This window comes from Balaenoptera acutorostrata, chromosome 7 (assembly GCF_949987535.1).
Source record: "Balaenoptera acutorostrata chromosome 7, mBalAcu1.1, whole genome shotgun sequence".
Taxonomy (NCBI): domain Eukaryota; kingdom Metazoa; phylum Chordata; class Mammalia; order Artiodactyla; family Balaenopteridae; genus Balaenoptera; species Balaenoptera acutorostrata.
Window position 1 is genome coordinate 63,024,273 of NC_080070.1, and position 24,950 is coordinate 63,049,222.

Here is a 24,950-nt window from a genome sequence, read left to right on the forward strand (position 1 = left end):
GTCAAAGCCCTTTCCACAACAAGAATCGCTGGATTACTAATGATTCTTTCCCTTTGATTAGGCCCAGGACAGAAATAGCATTTAGAATTTGACATCCCCGAAGAAAAACAGCCACATAGTTTGGCAGCTTGGCTCTGATTCTGCATTAGACAGATATTTGTAATTAAAATTGTAAAGGGATTCTTCTCTTCGCACTGCTCTACACTGAGCAGTTGCAACCTTGTTCAAAGGTGTTAGCCTGCCAGGAGAACCAGAAGGCCCATTATTGGTTTTGGACAACTGGAAAAGCTGGCGTGCTTGAATACCCTGGACTTAAAAATACTTTTCATGAAGCCAAAAATATAGTCATTCTGTATTGAGAGCTGTGAACTTAAAAAAGTTTTCTGTTTCATTATTCTGTACTAGGGATTGTTGATGTCTACATGTTTCACCGATTTCCTTCCCATCAAGTTATAAGGAATTATATCCTATTAGAAATCATGATTTTTTTTTAGTGGTTGAAAGCAACATCATGATGTTAGGGGATTTTTAGGCTTTTGAGTTGCGTGAGAGCTGAAATAAAACTACACAACATTTTAGTTTGAGGAGAAAGTTTCAGCTTCTTCGTAGTTGTTCATATTTGTGGTATTTGAACTCTTTCCCAACCACAGTTGAAATATTATTTATGTTCAGTAGGTTGACCTACTAAAGCTGCTAAGCTAACTTTAAGTCAAATCAAGCATCAATATTCAAATAATGGCAAAACTAAAGAATGAGTTTTTAAAACTACTAAATCTTCATTAATGATATATCTGTTCTAGTGAAAATAGTGACATTATAGAAAACATAAGACTCTAACTTGTATATCTGAAACTGTAAAAAAAAAAAAAAAAAAAATTAAGTTCCAAGCCTCCATGCCTCTCTTAGAAGAAAGTGGAATTATAAATAACGCATTAAGTTATTAAATGCACAATATTAAATGCACAAGAAGCTTCTGATGGATTACATCTACACTCTCCTGTTTCTATTTATTATCCAAATATCTTGGAAGAATGGTCAAAATTCCTGGCTCTCGCACCCTTCTCTCTAATTCCTTCCACAATCCACTGTCACCTCCCCAATCTCTCAAAGGTTTCCAAAACCTGCAAAATTGACAATCTAAGTGACTGCATAGGTCCTGCCTATTTGACCTGTCTGCAGTCTGATACTGTTGACAGCTCACTCCATTTAAGACTATTTCCTCATTCATTCATTCATTCAACAAATATTTATTTGTTGCTTATCTTAAACATGTGTGAGTGTAGATATAATAATTTTTTTTTCTCTCTCAGATATGATAGCACTACTCCTGACCCATTGTCACTAGATTTTCTGCTTTGGATTTTTCAAAAACAGTGATGGACGTGTACATATCTATCTAACTCTCCTGCCAGTGGTTCATATTTGAAAGAAGACTGGCAATGTTTAAAGATATAATGCACGGAAACTAAAAGGAAACTTGATTAGTACTCTTACAGCTACCAAAATACATACGCATTCCTAATAGCTATGTCAAAGGTTGACAGCCATCCCTGTTTTAAAAACTAACCTCTTTTCATAGAGCATTTTGAAGAAAACAGGATGATGTGTAGGGATGTTTACTAGGTTTACAATTTTAATTTCAGGATCTGTACATTTAGCTCTCATTTACTTAATTTCTTTATAAGAACACCAACTACTAAAAAAAATTATCTACCATGCTTGGGAACCTCAAAAAATGGGATGGAAGTGTGACAGAGCTAGGTAAGGAGGAGTGGGGTGTCCAAGGATCACGTGCAGTGCAGAGCTTTGGAGTGGGCTAAGTGCTTCATTTGCCCTCATTTACTTCCTTTAAAACATAAGTTTCACTTACTCACTAATACTAGGTCTGTTGTTTATTTTGGATGTGGGCTGGATGTTTGATTCACTGGAGATTATTTACCCTGACCATATCCATTTATTAAACTGGACCAGACCGGTGCTATTTCTCTATGAGTTTTCTTAACATCTCAGAAGCTAAATTGAACAAAAAGTAAGAGGACTTTGGGTTTCTTATACTTGAGCTTGGCACAAGAAGAAAACTCTTAGGGGAGAAAAGCCCTGCAGAAAATGTATGAACGTCCTAGAGTAGAACAATGGAAGAAGTTAGAAGAAGGGAGGCAATACGTCTATTAAGATAAATTACTATATAACATAAATATCACAGTATTTTTAAATTGAGGATTAACATGTGCTTCTTTGCCTTGGAGAAATACGTCAGGGATAATTCCTAATGCCCTTTTGGCCCTAGCACCGAAGCTCTCATGCTAGGATGCTTCAACGTGTCACAAGCTATTTCCTGCTCAGGCCACAGTGAGCAGTTCCTCCTCCCAGAGCACAAAGAGGGTCTGGGAAAGAGTAGATTTGGATGAGATTTGAGAAGAAAACACCCTTCAGAAATAACCTCAGAAGGACATCAAGAAATGGCAAAAAATTACCTAATGTGGGCCTGGCACATCCAGCATTCTACTGTGTTTATTTGTTCAAAACTAATTTTGGTTACTTGTTCTCTGTGATTTGAAAGGCCTGCCAGTCTTGAGCCATTCTTTCTCGTCATTGGAGGGCTCATTCTATGGCCAGATGGGATTGCCACCTGAACCACCACACCAGCCCTTGGAAGGTGGCGTAGGGCTCTTAGGCCCACACAGAGAAGGAGCGCCGTGCTCTCTCGTTAGGGACATTGCCAGTTTGGTCCTAGGGATATGGCTTCTCAGATACTTGCGCGATGATAGTTCTAATGGATTTTAGAGACCGATGGGATGTTCTTCTTATGAGTACCACTCTTGACCCTCATGTATGGGAGAGGCTGAGGTGGCTTCATTCTCAAAGGCTTCATTCTGAGAAACATCTATGTTTTGTTTCTAAGGCAACAAGGTCATTTAGGACAGAATACCACTTTACATATGGAAAATATTAATGACAGAAATGATTTGTGAAATAGGGCCAGAATCACGTTTTTCCTTAATCTCTCACGTGCTATTTTTTCCTTTTATTCTTTGGCCACCTTTTCTGCAAACCCTTTGATGAAGAAGATCCAACCGCTAGAGCAACAGAATGGGATTGTCGCTCATGAGAGAGACTATTCATAAATTCAAATTAATAGGCAGGCCCTATCTAGAAACTCCCATGGAATCTTTGCAAATGTTACAAGTCCAAATTTTCTATTTTAAGGTCTCATAAGAGACAAAATATTTGAAAATGCACATTACTGGTTTCTTTTTCCCATGAGATTCCTTTCCTTCTTTTCCTGCATTTTCAGATGAACATTATAACCAAGTAGAAGTGCACTCTCAACAGACTTTTGTTTCCAGCCAGAGTACACTAGAGGGGGGAGACAGATGCAACTTCCATACTGTCCAAAAGAAAGGCATTTATCTCAGGTTGACTGTCTAGGAAATTCAGCAGTTTTCCTAAGGAGATAGATATAATATGGTGGTTAAGAGCAGACTGGCTGGGTTTGAATCCTGGCTCTGTCCCTTACTAGCTGTGTAGACTTGAATCCATTGCTTAAACTCTCTGTGCCGTAGTAGCCTAATCTGTACCGTAGGAGTGAGAATAGATCATGCCTCAGAAGGTGGTGTTATGTTAAATGGGTATTTAGAACTATATCTGTGCATAGTAAATATACACTAAATAAGTGCTATCTGTTATTTTAGAAGCTTCAAAATAATAATCCTCCCTGTGTCCATTGGAAAATACAGAATTACTGAATTTTAAAGGGTTTTTTTTGGCACAAATTGCAATAGCAATATTGTAAAACCATTTTGTAATAAAATGGTAATGGATAAAAAGAAATGTCACTATAAAACATTGTTTCCAGATTGAGCAAAAAAATAGTTTATTAACTTTTTAAGATTTAGAAGTACATTCTGGGATGCAAGATGAAGTCATTCCCGAAACCTGACTTTTAAGACAACACAAGAAAACCTAAGACAATTAATGAATGTGACATGCGTTTCTGGTTGACAGATCCAAAGAGGGGTAGAAATTAGTAATAGTCTCCAAGTAACAGTCAAGAGACCATTAAATCTGTGACCTTAAGCCAAAAATATAACCAGGAGAAAAATGAGAAGCTTACTCCCATCTCAGTCCCTCCCAAGAACCCCCCATATTCTTTAGATACTGACATCTTTTTAACTGACAATGAATTTTTTGTGTTCACCTGGCAGTGAATTTTGTGATTTTAAACCTGTGATAATTTTACGTTAGATAGCTTCACCAAAAGTTTTGAAAAAAAGAATTTTTTAAAAGAGAGGCCCTTGGAAAGTTGAAGTCCTCAGATACTTTTGGAAAAGTGACTCCTTTTATGATGATGATGTGAAAGTCTAGCGTGAAGTGTTATGTCAGAAATTTACAGCCTGCCCCAATACACTTGACTCATTATTTATTCTAAGAATTCATGCATTCTTAGAATTAAAAGCTAAATTCTGTGGCAATAAATTCACTTCAAAAGAAAAATCTAAGTAGTAATTGTATGAGACATGAAGAGAAGTGATCAAACGATGGCACATGTTTATGCACTGCCATCACCCATCTCCCGAAGCTGCGTGCCCTGCTCCCAGCCCAGCACCTCCACAGATGCCCTGATTTCCAGACTTCTCATTTTCCAAAATGAAAACTTTGGGCCAGTATAATTTCTAATATCCCTTGTGGCTCAAACAATCTGTAATTCTATCACTGTTGCAGACTCCAAACCTGATCCCTGATTTTAAGCCTCTTTTTCACAAACGTGAAAATTATCAGCTTAGGTAACCAAAGAATCCTAGAAATAAGTGTGGACTGTCAAAATATTTTTTTCCCCTTGCTGCAGTATTTTACCTACAGCCAAAGCAATTTTGTAGAAACTTCTACTCAGTATTCAGAAGAGCCAGTTCTTTCCCCCAGAGAGAATTAATCATAGGCAAGGACTGGAAAAGACAGTTTCCCCAGACAACCTTAAGCACACGCCCACTGAGAAGCTCATTCTATTTTAATTTGCCAATTAAAACTGCCCCAAGAAATCACACATTGTCATTATCTCATTAAAAATAGTATACGTGTCACTCCCTTACCTCTCTCTGGAAAAAAGAACAGTCAAGTAGCCCAACTGCTCCCCACAACTTAAAGTTAATAGCACCCTTAAAAGATTGGCTTTATCTAGGGTCTTCTGGGGACAGTACTGTCTGCTGTTATTACTGCCACAAATTCCACAGATCTCCAGTCACTAACTCAACACCGTTTATTAGATATTTACTATATCTGTGGAATTCACTAAGCACTGAGAAGTGTTAAAAAGGCACTAAAATGCTTGTTTTCAGCAAATTAATGGCCACTCTCATTGGAAAATGGAGTCTTATAAACAGGTCTTTTAAAGATCCCTTCTATCTCAACTTTTGGTTCCATCTGGCTCTTCTTCAACCCCTCCCTATACGTCTTGCCTGGTTACCTGTGGAATGACGTTACAAGGCTGGTACTGATAGAGATTACACCCTCGCAATTTTAAAAAGTTTCATTTTTGTTGGTATGACAGTTATAAATCCCCTTCTCTTATAAACTGTGTATTGAGTTGACATTACCTGTGGGAAGTAGAGTGATTTGAATTGTGTTGCTTATTACTACTTTTCAGTTTCTAGTGAGTCATAAAATGACTAAAAGGGCGGGAGTAAGATGGAAACACTGCAAAAATAATGGCTTATATTTAATAATGCCCCTTTGACTAAAATAATAATAATAAATGAAAAGACTATGACACTGACTTCCTGCGTGTACTTAAACGTGATTCTGTGTATAACACCTGCAGGTTATTATGTATTTCCAAAGATTCGTCCTCAAAGAATCCATTGACTTCTGCCTAATAAAAACGTGTATTACCATAGCTCACTAGGGGAAAGGCACTCTGCCTGTCTATAATCAACGGGTATGATTACCTTATTGCCTTGAAACCCCTTCGGGCCTGGATCCCCTGGAAGTCCAGTAATGCCCTGCTCCAAGATGAAAACTGAGAATTAGTTCTGCGTACAGAAGGCCAATCAGGAATGAATCATTCATTAGGGTCCCTAGAGATCCTGGAGTTAGAAGTCAGACTATCTAACTCAGAGTTAAGTTGGGGTTACACACGACTGAGAAATGGAATGAGATAAAATTCCTTGTGTCAAACACACAGCTTCTAAAATAGTACCTAAACTGAGAGCAAACATTTATTAATGAGGTGTTTGTTTTCAAAACCTGCGTTTCCAACATTATTCCTGTGCTGGACCCCTTTTTGGAAAGGATAAACAACAACTTTAAAAATATATATCTAAGGCATATATAACTGTAAGTTGGAGTTTCCAATGACCTGTGATAATCAGAGTTACTGCCCTGTCCTGACACAATTTCAGACCAGGACAAAGGCGTTGATGGTCAACTAGATGCCATCTAGGAAATTTTGGGTAAAGGTATAATTTTCAGTAGACTTTTTGAAATGCTGAAATTAGTTCTTCACACAAATACACACCCTCTTCCCATTACAGCTTTAGACAAGACAAGTCCCCAGACTGGAAAAACTGATCCAATTATTTTCTGAAATCCCTGGGATAAGTCTAAAATAAATGCTTTAAAGAATCATTCCATGTTATTGAGCAGTTACTACTTATCATGATGGAACAATACAAATGCTGTAATTTAGATAAAATGCATGGCTTTTCCTACTGCCTTAGAACAGCAACACAGACATTGTTACATCCTGCTTTTAACTGCTTTGACTTTATTCGTCTTCCTAAGCTCTAGTTTTTTAACTTTTATCGCTTCAGCTACTCACTAAGTAGACTCACCTGCCGGTACCTATCTTTGAAGGAGCCTGAGTTAGTTATTCAAAATATTAGAGCACCAGTTTCCAGACTTTGTTTCACATTGGAATCACCTGAGAATCTTTAAAAATACTGATGCCTGACTCCAATCCCCGGACATTCTGACTGAATTGGTAGAGGGTGCAAGTGGGCACAGAGATTTTAAAAGCTCCCTAGGTATTCTAATACAGACTTAGATTTGGTTTTCGCCTCCTTACCTGAAGTCCTCTGGGTCCCTTTCGTCCATTTGGCGCTGGGGATCCCCGTGGAATAAAATTAACGGTAAGTTGCTCTAAATATCCATTCAATTTGCAATGATTTTACGTGGAAGAGAAGGAACTGTGTTCCCAGTAATGGCCAGTCTTCCCAGGTTATCCAAACATCAAAGCCACCAAATTCACTGTTAACAAAACGATCCTAATTAACAAGCCAACTTGTTAGTAAACTTTTCTCTAGTAAACAAACTCCATGAGAACACGATTTTAGGTTAAGTCCTTTGCCTATATATTGACATTTTGATCAGAATTTTAAAAATTTATTTCTTAAGAATCCTTAGAAACCAATAAACTTGGTGGAATATTGTTTCCTTCCAGCAAGGCAATGTCAGTTAAATTAACAATTTAGTGAGTTTCCACAATGTCTAGATCACTCTCTTGCCCATCTTCAGTACATAGAACTTGGCAAAACACAACTTATACTCAACACTCTTCTAACAGAAAGTATTTCAATATGTCCCATAACTAGGAAGCCCTTTAAAGTTTGTTTTTATGACAGTATAATATAATCTAGTCTCTCTTTTCTCAGATTTCCACTTATTTTCTGATTACCAAAATGTAACCTGTTTATAATAGACATACCTTGACAATTATAGAAAAAAAGTAAATTTCTAACAGCAATAGCTGTTAACATTTCAGGCATATTTTCATCCAATATTATTATTTCATCCAGTAGGTCTTTCTTTAAATAATTTGATCAAAGTGTATATCCAATTTCGTGTCCTACTTATCTGGTCTTCCATTCTATCAAAAATATTTTTCCATGTCATTAAAAACTCTTAGTAAACTGAATAATATCCAAGAATATGATTCTGTCATAGCTACTCATTTCTCTAGTTTTGACACTTAAGTTGTTTCTGATGATTTCTATTGTTAACAATAGTATAGTGAATATCTTTGTGTATAAATCTTTGTTCAACTTCTGATTCATTCCTAAGGATAATTTCCTAGAAGAAGATGACTGACACAGAGACCGTAAGCACATTTAAGGCTCTCATTCACCCTCTTTTGTCTCTCACACCATATATGGAAAGAAAAAGTAAAAATTTCCTCCATAAATTTTGTTCAGATTTCCATTCTCACTACCTGAGTATAGAGAGTGCATCTTCATCTTACAATATCTCCATCAATACTGAGTATTATATATTATCTCAGTGCTTGCTAATTTGATAGGTGAAGTACTATTTTAATGTTTTAATTTTACTTACCTGATTGCTTATGTATTTGGATAATTTTTTCATTTACTACCCATTTATATTTCCTCTTTTATGTTGCTTTGTGTTCTTTGTACGTTTTATGTGTAAACTTACATGAACTCTTCACATCAAGGGCACTATATTTCATTGACCTTAGACATGCATTTTTTCAGATTTTTACATCTCTGAAATTGGGATACATCTTACAATCAGTTGCACCTTACATTTATAATGGGCAGTATTTTTTCTTTCTTTTTAGCACAGAAAATAATAGGGCATTTAACAATCCCTGCCATCTTAGTCAATGAACTGTATTAAATCTTTGTCAGCCATTTTTATTTCAAATAGTTTTTCCAGTTATTTTTTGACTCATTTTTGTTCTATTCTATGTGTCCATTCTTCTGTATTTTCAAGTCTATGTCCATCTCCCATTTTCAATTATTCTCCAGGAAGAATCCATTCATTATCACACCTTTCATTTTGTCCGGAGATAATTACCAAGCCTACACTTTTTCAGATTCGCCTGACCTTTAACTCTACAGTAGTTTAAAAGCTTTCAGAAAGTCTCAGCCTATTTAAAGTGTTTAGTTACATAGGCCAGTGTCACTATTTTATCCTTTTCTTTTCACCTTCCTCCTCGTTTTCTCTCCTTGACTCTTCCCATAATTAAAAAATAGATATTGAAAGAGTTTGGTATCTTGGTGGCATGCTGGTAACAGTTCTTAACTATAATGAAAACTATTTACTTTTACTCTGTACTTTTTTGGACCCTTTATCATGTTTCAAATATACTTTCTATGTATTTCTGGTCCATTAAGGAACTCCTTAACATTTTAATATTGTCTCCAGTTTACATATTTTATTCATATTTATTTTTTAATGAAAGGTAAATAACTACCCAATTATCTGTGGCTTGCTGCATTTTCAAATCCTTATCTGTGTCTAGTTCTTCCACATTACTGAAAAGTATTTCATTAACCTATTTCATAGAGTTCTTCACTCTGGAAGGTGCTTGTTCTCAGCGTTTACATCTGGAAAACAATTCTCCTTTCACCCATCTGGAGCTTGATTTGACTTTGCTAGTTAAGTTATCCTTTTCACCATAACATTTAGTGGGCCTGGCCTCAAAGGTTAGGGTGCCACAAGGCAAAGTCTTAATGGTCCGTAAGAAAGGCCTTTGGGGGCTCCATTAAATAAAGTTAGGGATGGCTTTGTTTTTTGCTTCATGTTTTACAGACATGAAAATTGAGCCGATGAGTCTCTAATTCCAGTAGTGAGAGCAACATAATGAATCCAGGAATTTCTTCTTAAGGAAACTCAGTCCCAAAGGGATCACAGCTGTTAGCATTTTAAAAACAAGTTCCTTACTTTGTCAGCTTTTATTCCTGGTTTACCGCATTCTCCACGTTCACCCTAAAAAATGAATACATGAACTAAGAAGACATTTGCAGTCATTCAGTGTTCGGATTCTTTTTAAAAGATTCCCAGCAGAATCTTATGATATGAGCAGTCTGATGAGTTATACACAATTTTATCCTCAATACTGTGGGTTGTTTGGGCATTGAACTCTGAAAAATTTTATCCATGAGTCATTCTTAACACAATCAAATTAGTGATACCACCTAATGAGGTTTAACATTTTTGAGACATGGATCAAATTAAGAGGAAAGAAACTAAGGTTTAATGAGCATCTACCATATTTTATCTGCCCTTTGCATATGTGATTTAATTGAATCCACATTATAGCCCAATGAGATTAGTTTTACAATTCCTTTTTTTTTCAATTCGATCCATAGATGTCTTTTTTTATTGAAGTATAGTTGACTTGCAATATCATATTAGCTTCAGGTGTACAACGTAGTGATTCAATATTTTTATAGATTACACACCATCCAAAGTTACTACAAAATATTGACTATATTCCCTGTGCTGTACATTACATCCCTGTGACTTATTTATTTTATAACTGGCAGTTTGTACCTCATAATCCCCTTCACCTTCATCTTATTTTATAAATGAGGAAACTTAAGCTCAACAAGGTAACTTTGCTCCATCCTAGAGCTAGTAAGAAGAATCAGGTCTCAACCCAGTTCTACTCAGACTCCGAGTCCCTATTCTTTCCACAACACCACATGCTCCAGCCTGAGCACCAACTTTGATCAATTAGTAGTGTTTGCCTAGAGAACTGTGAGAGAAAGGTTCTGAGAGCATGTCCAGACTTGGTGGAGAAAGGAGCCACGATGAATGATCAAGGTCTGCGGTGAGAGAGAGAGTCGGGCATGGCAACAAGCATGCTGTGTATTTTCCATCACCACAGACTGCTGAACTGCCTTTCCTGGAATATTAACAGAAAAACAAATTAACATTTAACTTATGCCTTCCTGTTTATTATTAATGTTATTTTACAGACATTATGTCAGTTAATCTGACATTAACTGTCTGAGGTAGATATTATTAGCCCAGTTTCACAGATTGAAAATTTGTGATTTAAAAAGGTTAAGTAACTTGTTCAGATAGAATGAGAATTGGGGCCTCTAAATACAAATCCACTATATCAGACTTTCAAGACTTCTACTAATTAGAACTAAAAAGTAACAAGGTCCATTAGAAAAACAACTGAAGTTAGACTTTTCAAAGTGTATTCATACATATCTATATTTATTCTGAGCCTCGAAGCAATTCATATTTTTAAGATAAGGCAGTTCAGTTGGGGAGGTTAAATGATTTATGTAAATGTCCATGCCAGCCAATGACTCCTAGTCTGGTCCCCTCACTACGAGTTTCTGTTTCTGCTGCTGCTTTATTATCTCTGTGCTCCTCTAAAGCATGCTACTCAAAGTGCCACTACATAAGGAACTTGCACTAGAATGTTCATCACTGCCCTGCTTCCTTCATTAGGGAAGTCTTGCTATGAAAAATAAATGTCAGCTGAACTAAGCAGTATGTTTAGTGATACAGTGGACTTATATTCTTGTGCAAGCTTCATCTCATCACAGAATAGCAACAAATAGTTCACAGATTGACTGCCAACCTGCAGACCACACTTTGCTCTGAGAAGGAATATCATAATTGTGACCACCAGTTATGGATGTGGAGTATGTGCCAAAGTCTTGACGTTATTGGCGATCACCACAACAGCCTTGCAAGGTATATGTGTCTCCATTCATACACAAGGCAAGTGAGGCTCAGAGAGATTAAGTAGCTTGCCCATGACCACAAGCTTGAGTCTGTTAGGCTCCCAAGTCCGTGTTCTCCCTCAACCACCCAAAGCTGAACAGGGTACACTGCCATGGTCTGCAAGTTACTTTCCATTAACCTGACACTTCTGCCTAGGGTCCTGCATGGGGTATTGCTGGCATTGGGAGCAGGCAAGAGGGAGGTACAATTTTTAGATCCAGCTATGTCTCTATTCAAAAGCAATCTGTTTATGGTTACCGGGGGGAAGGATGGGGGGAAGGGATAGTCAGGGAGTTTGGGATCAACATGTACACACTGCTATATTTAAAATGGATAACCAACAAGGACCTACTGTATAGCACAGGGAACTCTGCTCAGTGTTATGTGACAGCCTGGATGGGAGGGGAGTTTGGGGGAGAATGGATACATGCATATGGATGGCTGACTCCCTTTGCTGTGCACCTGAAACTATCACAACATTGTTAATCGGCTATACTCCCATATAAAATAAAAAGTTAAAAAAACCCAAAAAACAAAAGCCATCTGTTCTCTCTCCACATCATATTGTGAGTCAAACTGACCCAGGAAAAACTGAGCTTTCACTTAAAACAAATTGAACATTTATTGCTGAATGCAAATGGAAAATCACTCTTGAAGAATCAATTAGAAAGCAATTAATTGAAGAATGTTAGATGGAAATAAAATGAGTCAACCACCAAAATATAAAACAGAAAAGTACCATAAATATGCTCAAAATTCTTTGGGCTAGAATTCACGTTCCATTTGTCCAGACAGATTTGTTAGCTATAGGGTCCTGAGGAACAGCATTGGCATGGGGGCAGATTCCCATCAATGAAGATACTGTACTCATGTTATTCGCCTCTGCAAAGGCGTTTTCTTTTTTGATGGGCTCAGTAATCCCTGTGGAATGGTCAGAATTACAAAGTTCCCAAGAGCTAGTGCTTCAGAAAAAACTGAACAGATTAGCTCTGTTCCCAGCCTCAATTTCTGACGCTGCTTATCCTGGTGAAATTCTGGTTTGAATGTCGACGGTTCAGGGTCATTTTGCTCCGACAGCTTGTATTTTCCAAACGAGGGCCCCTCCAGTGAATCTATAATTCCCCAAAAGTTTAAGTGAATCTTTTCAAAAAAAAAAAAAATACAGAGAGTTTCCTGGTGTTGATAATTAGCATACTGTATAAATCAAAATGGTGGTGGCATGGAGAGTTTTCTTCAACTATGTATATAGGACAGTTTTACAATCATGAAAGTTTTTTAACTTTCCCATATTATCACTTGTTCCCTATCTCTTTATAATAGCACCTTATGTTTACAGACCAGCAAATAATTTAAAATACATTGTCACATCCATTATTCTATTTGATTTTCCAACCACCCTGTAAATTAGGGAGGCTTGTATTAATCCAGTTCTATATGGATGAAGAAACAGACACTCTAAGATATTGAGTTGTCCAGGTTCCAGTGCATTTCTTACACTCTTCCCCTTTTCGACCTAACATTTCCAGTGTTTAGGGATATATTTATATGCCTGGGTGTAGGTTCACCCCTAATGTTTACAGGGCCCAGAGCAAGAGTATAAGCAGAGGCCCACATACCACATATCTAAGTAGCTGAAAGTTCCAAATCGAGCTAATAAACTCGTCATGTTCTGGCTTCCTTTCTTGACAAGTGTATCTCCAAAAGGAGTAAAAAGTGAGAGGATTTTGGATTTCCTCAGAGGTCCATGTGGGAGGTCCATGCCCACAGCCCACAGCCCAGCTCTCAGTTCATCTCCCACCTCCAGCTCCTCCCGCAGCCAAAGGAGCTGCGAGTATGTGTCTGTGATGGTGCTGCAGACAGCACAACAAAGCCCCCTCCGCGGCCCCCTCCTGCCCCAACAAAGCTTCCATTTGGTTTCCCTCACGCCTAGGAAGAAGATGGACATGGGAAGGAGGTTCGTGTGTGCCTTCGAAGCAGGCTCAGGCCATTTTGCAGGGACTTCTAGGGGCCTAGTTACCCAAAGCATGATCCAGGAGAAGGGGACATGGGTCTCTCACTCTGCAGACACCTGGCTCCCTCATGAGCGAGGAGGCTGGAAGAGACCCGGAGCAGGGCCCTGTAAAGTGCATGCCTCTTGCCCAGGTCTGAGGGTTGTAGGACAGCATGAATGATGAAAGGTATCTTCTGATTTCAGACAGAAAAATCTGATAATAGAGAGCATATAATAATAGTGGCTTAAATTTATGAATGAACCACTGAACCCCTTCAAAGATTCCCGAGCCCCAGTCTAATGTGTTAATTTCTTTGGAAGCAGTTTGATTTCCTAATTGGTAATTTGCAAAGAATAATAAAATAATCTACCAACTCATAACCTTTGTTTGTCAAATTTATTGCCCCTGCAAGCTCTACCCAGATGCCTGATGGAATGAACTAAGTAATTCTTTACTGCTTAAACAGGATAGATCCTTTTTCCCCCATGAGAGGGTCTTGTGTCTACATTTCATAGGAAGTTAAGCACCAAGGCAGCAGCCTAATTGTAGTATTGCTGCATCCATCTGTACATAGAAACTTTTGATCTTGATACCCGTATTGCATGACCGTTAAACTGGGGTTCTCTATTAAAAGAATTCGTATTTGCAGGGCTAAGAGAGGCTGGATTCTCAGGAATCTTAGGCTTCCTTCCATCCTTTATAACATACACCTGTATCTTAAGTTCTATTATTATTTTATGTTAACAGAGTTGAGAATATACTTAGGAATTTGGGAATCCAGACTTAACAAAAATAAAGGAAAATAACTTTTATTAAGTATATAAATACAGTTATGTTGCTGTTTTTCTTTATGAAATTCTGATCTATTTGTTGTTACCAACTTACCTTCTCACTCTTGTACCCAGGGATTCCCTAATTAAAAAAGAAAAGAAAAGTAAAATATGATATTAGAAGGCATAGTTGGAGGAAGTAGTTGATGTTTTTCATTTACAAAGTATAACAAAACACATCTGTATAGTCTTGGAAAATAAGACCGTATAAAGGTAAGGTCTTTCACTTCTCTCTGCACTTAGGGAATGTGCATATAGTAGGGGGAAGAAAAGAACCTATTTTTTCCTTTTATTACATTCTATTCTCAGTTCCACATATTTTTTCAAACCCAATTTCTTACCCTTTGGCCCAAAGCTAAAGGAGAAACTATACACTGAATCTCACTGTAGAAGTGACGACCTATAATAGTGCTTTCAAAATTGTTATATTGGGGCTTCCCTGGTGGCGCAGTGGTTGAGAATCTGCCTGCCAATGCAGGGGACACGGGTTCGTGCCCTGGTCTGGGAAGATCCCACATGCCACGGAGCAACTGGGCCCGTGAGCCACAATTACTGAGCCTGCGCGTCTGGAGCCTGTGCTCCACAACAAGAGAGGCCGCGATGGTGAGAGGCCCGCGCACCGCGATGAAGAGTGGTCCCCACTTGCCGCAACTAGAGAAAGCCCTCGCACAGAAACGAAGACTCAACACAGTCATAAATAAATAAATAAAAGAACGTGAAAAAAAAAATTGTTATATTGACTTTTAAACTATGAACTATCACAGCTGAGGATGCTTCACAGAGACGGTTAGAAAAATTGGCTTTGAAAATGAGCTGAGATAATGGCCTTTAAAATGTCCGTAAATATCTCTATCCATTATGGTCCTCCTTTTAAATTCGGTCTAGAATATAGAACATCAGGAAATGAATGGTTCCTCTGTCAACCTTAGTGAGACAGTGACCTTGAAGTTACTATATTTTATCTCAGGCGAAATACGGGGCCAGCGCTTCTGCTGCTCTTGTATGTCGCTCTCGGGAATCTGCACGGCCTCCTCCATTGTGTCGCTGCCCATAAACCCTTTAAGTAACACAATGCTGAATATTAAACAGACTGGGAAATTACCAACTTGAAACAACAGCAAGTCTTTTTCTAATATGATCACATGTCTTTGTCATACAACTAGTTTCTAAGTATGAAAATAGAATTGTAAGACATATTTTAAGTGAGCTGGAGAAACCAATGAAATAAACAAGCTATGATTGTAGTTACTTGTGAGTCAAGAGTACAAAATTTTGTGGTGTATGACTTTTTTACAAAAGGTAAAAAGGAATTCTTTAGGAAGGAAATAACACTTCTCCCCAAATGTGCAATCACTGAGAAATTGAAAATAAAAGTAAAACTAGTGAAAAAAATTGTTACACTACAATTTAATCCATGTCAGAAATACTTAGTCACATAAACGGTTTTATGTTTAGTATTGTGCTTGAAATTAAAGGCCACATTAAGATAGTTAAATTGAGGTTCTTTATAAAAACAATTCATGTCTGCAGCACTAAAAAAGGCTGGACTTTCAATCTCAGGAATTTTGGGGTGCCCTCCACTGCTTATAATATACCACCATATTTAAAATTCTGTCATTATTTTATGTTAAGAGCGTTAAGATTGTATTTAGGAAGGGGCCAATACAGTTTACAAAAATAAAGGAATATTGCTTTTTATAGTATACTCTCTTTTTTTCCTGTTTTTTGGTTTTTGTTTTCTTTTGTTTTCCGAACTCTCTGGTCAATTTATTGTTTGGTTGATCTCACCTTTCTTCCTTTCAGGGCACCTTACTTACTAGTTTTAAAATATTCAAATTTAAGATATTCAGCACTGCCCTCATTGGTCTCTGCAAAATTTGCTTCTGACTTCCGTATTTCTATGAATGGTACCATCATATTTCAGATCATACAGAATCAAAATTTATAATCATCTTTGCTCTCAACTTGCCCCTTCCATTCTTTTAATCCAACCAGTTAAAATCCTCCAACAGCTTCCAGGGCACTTAGTTTTTTTTTTCTTTTTTTTTTTAGTAAATTTATTTATTTATTTATTTGTGGATGTGTTGGGTCTTAGTTTCTGTGCAAGGGCTTTCTCCAGTTGCGGAGAGCGGGGCCACTCTTCATCGCGGTGCGCGGGCCTCTCACTATCGCGGCCTCTCTTGTTGCGGAGCACAAGCTCCAGACGCGCAGGCTCAGTAGTTGTGGCTCACGGGCCTAGCCGCTCCGCGGCATGTGGGATCTTCCCGGACCGGGGCACGAACCCGTGTCCCCTGCATTGGCAGGTGGATTTCTAACCACTGCGCCACCAGGGAAGCCCAGGACACTTAGTTTTAAATCCACTCTCCTGACCCTGGCCAACAAGGCCCTGTGTGATCTAGACCCTGCCTACCTCATAGCCTCATCTCCGCCGCCACTCTTCCTCAAACTCTGGCTCTCTGCGCATTTCCTGGGCCCACCAAGCTTGCTCCCGCCTCAGAGCTTTTGTATTTGCTGCTCTTTCTGCCTAGGACCCCCTAGGGACCCTGTTTTATATTTTCATAACCCTCTCACTGACTGGAGTTCTTACTCACTTGTTCGTCTGTTGATTGAACGCGTTATGAAACAGGGTCTCTCCACCTTGCTCACCTCTGTATCCCCAGCACCTAAAAGAGGGCCCAGCGCATGGCAAGTGCTCAGTAAATCTTGCTGAACATCTGAGGTAGAGCTAGTCACTGCATCCCCTCATTTCTACGCCTTCCTGGTTCTCACAATGTTCTCTTCCTCTCTATTTTGTCATCACTGTAGCCCGGTTCTGTCCAGTATAACGTGAGCCACCTAGGTCACTTTCAATTCCTTAACAGCCACTTAAAAACTGCAAGAATGAACAGGTGAAATTAATTTTTAATAATATATTGTATTTATCACAATAGGTCCAAAAACTGTCATTTTAACATGTGATCAATATTAAAAAATTATTGATGAGATATTTTACATCTTTTTTTTTTTGGTACTAAGTCATAAAAATTCAGTGTGTAGTTTATTCCTCCAGCACACCTCCACTCCGGCTAGCCTGTTTCAACTGCTCAGTAAGCACACATGGCCGGTAAGCTTACGGAAAGCTCGGTAAGCAGCTTTCACATTGGCTGGAGCAGCTCTAGCTAATGACCCTGTTACTTCTCCTACAGCCTGTAGCAACAAACCTTCTTCAAAATGCTCTTTCCTTCTGCTTGTTCCCACTTCAGTTTTGCTTTTAGAGCCAGGCCAGATTCATCTTCCAAATCCACAGCTCTTGGGCCATACGCCTCATCTAAAATCTCAGGAGGTGCCCATCACCCTGCAAAGCCCAGCCTTCCAGCCGGCATGGACCACCCACTCTGCCAATACTCCTCCCTAGGCACCCCATCTCACCATTCCCCACACTTTGCCCTCCCTCTGGTTGCTGCTCACAGCACTTTCCATCTAGACTGCCTGCCCCTTCCACTTTCCTGTTCTGTCTTTACCTGTCCCAGTCCTACACCCTTCAGGGGTCATCCTGTAGAACCTACCCTGATAGCTCCGGTCTCCTCTGAATGCCCATTATACTTTATGCGTGAAATTTTTACAATATTTTGACATTCCACTTCATATTGTAGCTGTTTTACCTCTCCTCTGAGATAATGAACGTTTCACAAAAATAAGTGCTCTTAGTTTTATTTTCACATAACAGTAGGCTTTATATATGTAAGATACCTAAGAAGTCTTTCCTGAATGAGTAACACAAATTTCTGAAGGAATTTCCATTGAAATTATCAAACTTTCTATCAGAATTTTTCATGAAATTGATTAAAAACACCAAGAGAACCATTTTTAAAACCTCTGGGTCTGAGTCCTGGGCTTTCATCCGAGGGGAAAAGCTGGGAGGAGAAATGTCACTCAGCCTCCTTGTAAGTCACTGTACATTTCTCTGCTATTTGCTACACTGCTGCAGTTCTCCAGGACAATGCAAAAGAAGAAATGTACTATAATTATTTCTCACACAATCTCTGACATCTTCTAATTTTAGGGATAATAAATCAACTAGAACAATCTCTTCTTTTGCCTGTAGAATTGGATTTACAAAAGGATAGTTGAGATTATGTAATCCTTCTGCTCCCAGAATTTTAATTTACTCTTTATTTAAAAAAAAACCACAAGAAGCAAAGCAAAATATTTTTCTTATTTGAGCTTTTCACAAATCTCAACTTGAGTATCAACGAATGTCATGTGGCAGACCACCCTGTCCCATCACCACTCCTTTTGGACAGAGTATTTTCTCCTCACATTTCCACTTCTAAGCTCATAATCTGTCTGATTGCCTGTCTGAGCCATCAAGAGCACACGTGGACATAAATCATTTTTGCACTTGCATTGCAGGGGTCAAAATGATCCGTTACAGAATCTTAGCGTCCTGGGATTACTTTCTTAGGAAGGCATTTCAGTTGTGTACGTACCCCTGGGCCTCTTTCTCCAGGTTCCCCTTTTTGAGCGTCACCCTGTGTCAAGAAAAAACTTAGTCAAAATTCCATGGCCCTGCAGAACGAGTGATTGCTCAATAAAATTCACTATTCAGATTTCCCAGATTAATATGTTAAACCAATGGGGAAAATATCTTTGACCTTGACCATTGACATTTTCACCATGCAGTCTAGGGAAGAAAATAGCAGCTCAGATAGCCTTTGCCCTTTGGAGTGAAGCCAGATGTATAGGGTGCAGAATCCAGGTATATTTTCACAGCTTAGGCCGAGACTTGCATCCTAGTTTAACAACACGGCCGTTGTTCTCAAATATAGCATTGTGCCCACTCGGAGCCAGCCACTCTGGCTTTTCTCCAAGGGGCTTTGGAATGTTTTCCAAAATGTCCTTAAGAGTGATCGCTTGATTTCAGCAAGACTTAGGAAAATATATTATATGGCACAAAATTACAAGCCAAATAAATAAATGAAATGTGTGCAAAGACTTACAACAGGTATTTAACAAAGCAAAAAGAAGACATGATGGCATCAATTTAGACCCATACAAAGTGGGTGAGTGTAGGGGGGTGTGTGTGTGTGGTTGTGTGTGTATGTGTGTGTTGTAAAGCCACCCAAGGATGCTTTACATTCCCTTTCTTTGACAAGCAGGCAACTGGCAAAAATACTTTCATGCACCTAACTTATTATATTATTCATTACCTCCCTAAACATATTCTCAGAAATGGCGTTACTGGCACTAAAATTTTGAATATTTGAATGCTTCTTATAGTGCCTAATTGCTTCCAAAAATGTTTGTGTGTTTGTGCCAAGTTACCTTTGCAATGAAGAGGAAACCAGTTTCACCACCACATTGCTATCACTAGTTATTATTGTTTTAATATTGCTGTGTTAAGTGCTATAAGAAATGTTTTTTAAAATTTAAAATACAGAAAAGAACAAACTCCGTGAACTAGAAAATTACTCCCCTCCCCCACAAAAAACAACCCAACACCCTTGGAGTCCAAAGTTTCTAAAATGTGAATAATTAGTAGTAAAGGGTACCTCGTTGTCTGTCTTTAAATTTCATTCATTATCCAGTGAAATTTAACATTTTTCTATTTCTTTTTTCACTGGATTTATTTCCTCTCTTGAAAATTCTTTGTGTCCTTTGACCATTTAATTATTAGTTTCTCACCTATTTTATAAAGTCTTTATGTACTATACAATTAACCCAGTGTCCATTGTATTTTGACATAAACATTTCCCTATATGTTTTCCTCTTTATTTTAATATTATTTTTCATTATATACAAATTTTCCTCAAATTTTCACATGGTTACATCTGCTAATCTCTCTCCTCTGATTCCTTCTGTTGCTCTTGAACTTGGAAGACCATCATCCCAACAATGATATGATTTTTTTTTAAATTAATTTAGGATTTTTTTGATGAGTACACAAAGAAAAGAATTGGGGAAATGCCTGAACTTGGTCTGGGAGTAAGAGACAATCTGGTGTTTTTCCTATTGTTATTGTAGGTGAGTTACCCATCAAGTGAATCCATAAAAAACACAAGTGTCAATAGCAATCTGTTTTGGAATATGTATTAGTGATTCGTGGAACATTGTAGTAATTAATTTAGGCCACCATTATTTAAGAACAAGTTTCTCTTTATTCAGCTCCCTAGGTTTCCTGAACTTATTGACTAAAATGGTCATATGTTTCTCAGAATTTGTAAATACAAGCTTACACAAACCAGACAGATAATGTAGGAAGTAAACAGCCTGTATTCTTCGAAGGAATCATCAGATTTTTGGCGTTGGCATATATTACAATCCTTTGTTTTTTTAATTTTTGTTATTTAAGTAGACCTAGAAGGTGATACACTGGTTTAAATGAAAGCTGTTTATTCATTTACCGGGTTTCCTTTAGGTCCTCACTCACCTTTGATACCTGGGTTTCCATGTGTACCCGGAAGGCAAAGGGAAAAAAGATTATATGGAGTAGGCATTCTGTTAGTTTCCTACACCTTACATTAATTGCTGATCAGCTTCATTCCATAAGATTAGAGAAGATTGTAAAAAACACTTTACATACCAAGCAGAGATGCAACTCTATTTTCCCTTACTACACACCAGGAAGACGGCACAGTCTTGAAATGGCAGATTCTCTAGATTTGCTCAAAAAAGATAATGTCTCTCTATCCCTGATGTCCAAGAGAGAATCTCAAAAGATGGAAGAAGAGAGTACTTCAATCCTATTCTAGAAAGGCATTTTATTTTCCTATTCTCAAACCACCAAAAATCTCACTTTTCTGTGAACTGGTTTTGGGAACACTCAATTAATGTTAAATAATATATTTCTATGGCTATCCCTATTAAAACATGGTACAGTAATCTCTTCCAACAATATTAAGGGACTGAAATTGTCAGATTAGCTCAGCAGTTGTAAGGGGTTTTTTTTACGGTTTATTCTAAAACGTAATTGAATATCCCAAGCAAACCTTCCCTGGCAATCTCTTGGTGTAATAAGTATAAACTAAGACTTTATAGGAAGGGAAAGTTAAACCTTTGCTTTGGCCAAAATCAGCTTCTACTGACTGCCACGTTATCATGTAATGTATCTAAGTTGTATTTTGAAGAAAAAAAAAGACAAACACTCCCTCTTTCTAATGCCTTGATTAGTAGAATGATTTGAAGAAGTAGAGGCTTTGGACCCAAGACTCAAGGGAAAATGTGCTATAGTCTAAGAAATTCACTGTACACATTCCCCTCCCTGCCCCCCAAATACAAGCATCAGTTCAAAAACATCATCGATGAATTTTTGTGAAGTATCTCCACAGAGCTTTTGACCTCTAAGGTTTGAAATCACAGAAATAAATGAAAAACTGAAGCAGCAGCGCGGAGGCACCTGAAGATGTCTGTTAGAGAAACATTCAGCATATCTCCAGTCATTGTGATGTCGTTTCCAGTGCCTTCCCAGTACAGACATGGCACCTACCAGATACTAGGGCAGAATGTAAAGGAAGCACTCCTTTGGGGATTATCTTTTCAAGTATTGAATCATCTTAGTAAATCCTGCCCTGCCATTTACCTATGTTTGCCAAGTGGTGTCTTCCATTTCACACAGTTCACTCTAATTCCCAGAGCTTCCTGACAAGCTTCCTCCCCACGAGGCATTTTGGGGTTGCACTTGGCTAAGTGTGAAGGCACAGTTAATTTCTGGAGAGGTCACTTGTTTCTAGGTGGAAGCAGGATAAAGCTTTGCCTAGAGCACTGAGGATTTGTATGAGCTCTTTCTCTAAATTTTCACTTCAGTATTGAGAAATTCTGGCTTCAATTGTTGCATCAAAAGTGATGCTGAAATATCCTTCGTGGGAAGAACGTCAGCATTTTAAACCAAATCTGCCCTCAATTCAGTTCAATAAAATCTCAAGCTTATTTCTAAGGACAGAATGTATCCCTTTAGGAATAAAAGAAAGGAACAGCGTTTCTGTTTTTGCTGCTACTTGCACACAACTGCTTTTCAACAGCACAAAGTAGCCCAGTGTTTTCAGGGCAGAGCTATCATCGCTAGGACTTCCTGACTTGACCCTAAGTTCAAAACAGAAATATACTCACAGGAGGCCCTGGGTCTCCTGGATGCCCCTTCTCACATTCACAAATCTTGCGTTCACACTAAATCAATAATGAAACAATATTAACACTCAGTGAAATATAGCATTTTAAATCTCATTCAGTACACAACTAAATGGAACACTCCTTGAAGAAACTTTACCTTGCAAATATATGGAGCTTTTGCTCTCCCTGTTAAATTCTTCCAGGAAAACTCTGATCTAGGAAGACCCAGCTAATCAAGTATTATTAAATGTTGCCATGGTTAAATAAAATAGACCTCCCATTGAAAATTTATGTATAACATCATTTGCCAGTTAAAATGGAAAAATAAACATTTTCAGTGGACTTTTGGAATTTCTGCTGTTTCTCTTCCATACAACACATGCAGGCTCAATAATATACAAACACCAAATACTCCTTTACTCAAAAAAGGAAAAAATTTGACTTATACCATATTTTATCAATTCTAAGATGCATATTTTTCCTTATTGTCACATCTTTGAAACCAGAATGCATATTAAATGAGTCAGGCCCAACCAAGATGAAGCTGGGATTTTCTGCACATGCACTTCAGCGCTTCCAGAATGAGATGGAATAAAACTCCAGAGACACAACAAGAACACTTGAAGAAATGCTGCATCACCAACGCTTTTGGTGGCACAGGGGCTGGTATTGTGTAGAAAAGCCAATAATGACTCTGAGACAAAAAGTGACTCAGAGGATTTCAACTTTGAATGTGAAGAAGTTTTAGAAATAACCAATTTAGTTTGCTTATATTTTCCCTTATCTGTATGCACAGAAGTGATAACAGGATTTAAAAATCTATATCTAAATAAAGCTAAAAGGACTCTTGCCATAGTATAAAATGAAAAATTGTAATTCATAAGAAGGTACTGTATCCTAGTTTAATTGACAGAGGGTTTTTTTAATCTGTCTTAATGGCATATAAAATAATGAAACGTCGTGCTCTACAAGCTTTGGTTGGCTCCTATTATTTTATGTGATACTCCTAATGTTAAAGAAGCAGTTTATCGAACAAAGTTTAGATGTTCCAAACTCTTTGCCCAGAAACACACATCCAGTAGAGCAATCCTCAGCAAGCTGATGGTCATCTATTGTGCTGAGTACTGTCCAATCGATCTTGGCCGGTTTCCTTTGTCACTTGGTCTGGTTGCCACCAACAGGGAGGAGAATAAGCTTAGTCAGCCATCAGGCAGCAGGGGGCAACTCTAAGCCCTGTCCCTTAGCCAGGAACACTGCCTAACCCTGGCCAACACAAGGCACAGTTCCTAGAGTAGAGGACCCCCATAAGTAGCAGGTATTGAGACACAATTAGAAAAAAGGAAGTCATATCAAAGTCAGCAAAAACTATGTTGTCTGGTTATCATTGATTTCTAAAATCACTCTCTAAAATCGTTTAAATATTTCCTACTTTTTCTAAATTTTCCAACCTGCAGTGGATATGGTGACATAAAATAAATCAAATGGCTGCCTCAAAATAGAGTGGCTCATTTTAAAAAGAATTAAGCATTTTTATTTAGTCACACCTTATCTTCTAATGTGAATTATAATGCTGTTTTTCTTACGTGAGCTTTTAGAGTAATTCATAGTAATCACAGCATGTGGTGCTTACCTTCTTTTCAAATAAGATATCCTAGGAGGGAAAAAAGAATGAAACATTAACTCAATTCACAGTTCTGCTTCCAGCTTCTTATTAACCTTAATTATGCCCTAAGGGATACGCAATTTCCAAGAAAAATAGCAATTCAGCCTTTTTAACCTTGTAAAATCAATAAAGCCCCAGCCAACAACCCAAGGAGCACTCTGAGCCCTCTACTAATAGAAGACATGAAGGGCACTGGCATTCATTAAAAGTAATTTTTTCTAGAAATTTTATCCTTTTGCATCCTATGTTTTATCTCTTGTTTCTTTTTCATCAGCTCTGTAATCTCCATAGTTTGGCTACAAGCTTAATCAGCCATAATAAGAAATTTCTCACTTTTATTTACAGACTTCGGCAGAATATGTAATTGTGTATTTTCTCTATTTTTCTATTCCTTTACAGATATGCACTTATTTTTCAGCATTAAAACATAAATTTTAGGGTGATAATTTCATGAAATATTAATGAGCCTTACAAGTCAATGCGGTCCAGCAGCTCGTTCTCTCATAAGGAAACGTGAGACGCAGTGCTGTGACTTGCCCAAGGTCACACACTTGGGCTGAGCTGCCTAACCAAGTTCAGTGCTATTTTCTACTTAACCACATAGAAATGAATTAACCAGAATGTTTTTCAAAACTACTTTCAATTCATAATTTTAGAGAAATTCACGATGTGGTTTTTGTCCAATATGTAGGTCTCACTACCCTACTCGAGCTCAGTGTGGTATTACCTGACAAGAGCACTGAAGGTCGTGTCTGAAGTCAAACACTGGACAGAACTTACGTTTACAGATAGAATTATTGCTTTCTTAAGGTAGAAGTTATGTGTCAAATTAATGCCTTATGACTGAAACTGAGGGGTAATTTACACATGGTAAAATAGAAGATAGAAGCA

At 37.9% G+C, this 24,950-nt stretch overlaps 2 protein-coding genes across 3 annotated transcripts in view; one reads left to right on the plus strand and one right to left on the minus strand.

Annotated features, from left to right (window-relative positions):
* Positions 1 to 24,950, plus strand: part of MIOS (meiosis regulator for oocyte development) — a 237,064-nt gene that overhangs the window by 141,903 nt on the left and 70,211 nt on the right. The window lies entirely within an intron of this gene.
* Positions 1 to 24,950, minus strand: part of COL28A1 (collagen type XXVIII alpha 1 chain) — a 151,406-nt gene that overhangs the window by 118,721 nt on the left and 7,735 nt on the right. Inside the window, 8 exon segments of the mRNA XM_028164369.2 lie at positions 5,943 to 5,996; positions 7,061 to 7,078; positions 9,682 to 9,726; positions 14,367 to 14,393; positions 18,781 to 18,822; positions 20,695 to 20,752; positions 22,401 to 22,453; positions 24,027 to 24,047. Coding sequence (XP_028020170.2) covers positions 5,943 to 5,996; positions 7,061 to 7,078; positions 9,682 to 9,726; positions 14,367 to 14,393; positions 18,781 to 18,822; positions 20,695 to 20,752; positions 22,401 to 22,453; positions 24,027 to 24,047 — 318 coding nt within the window.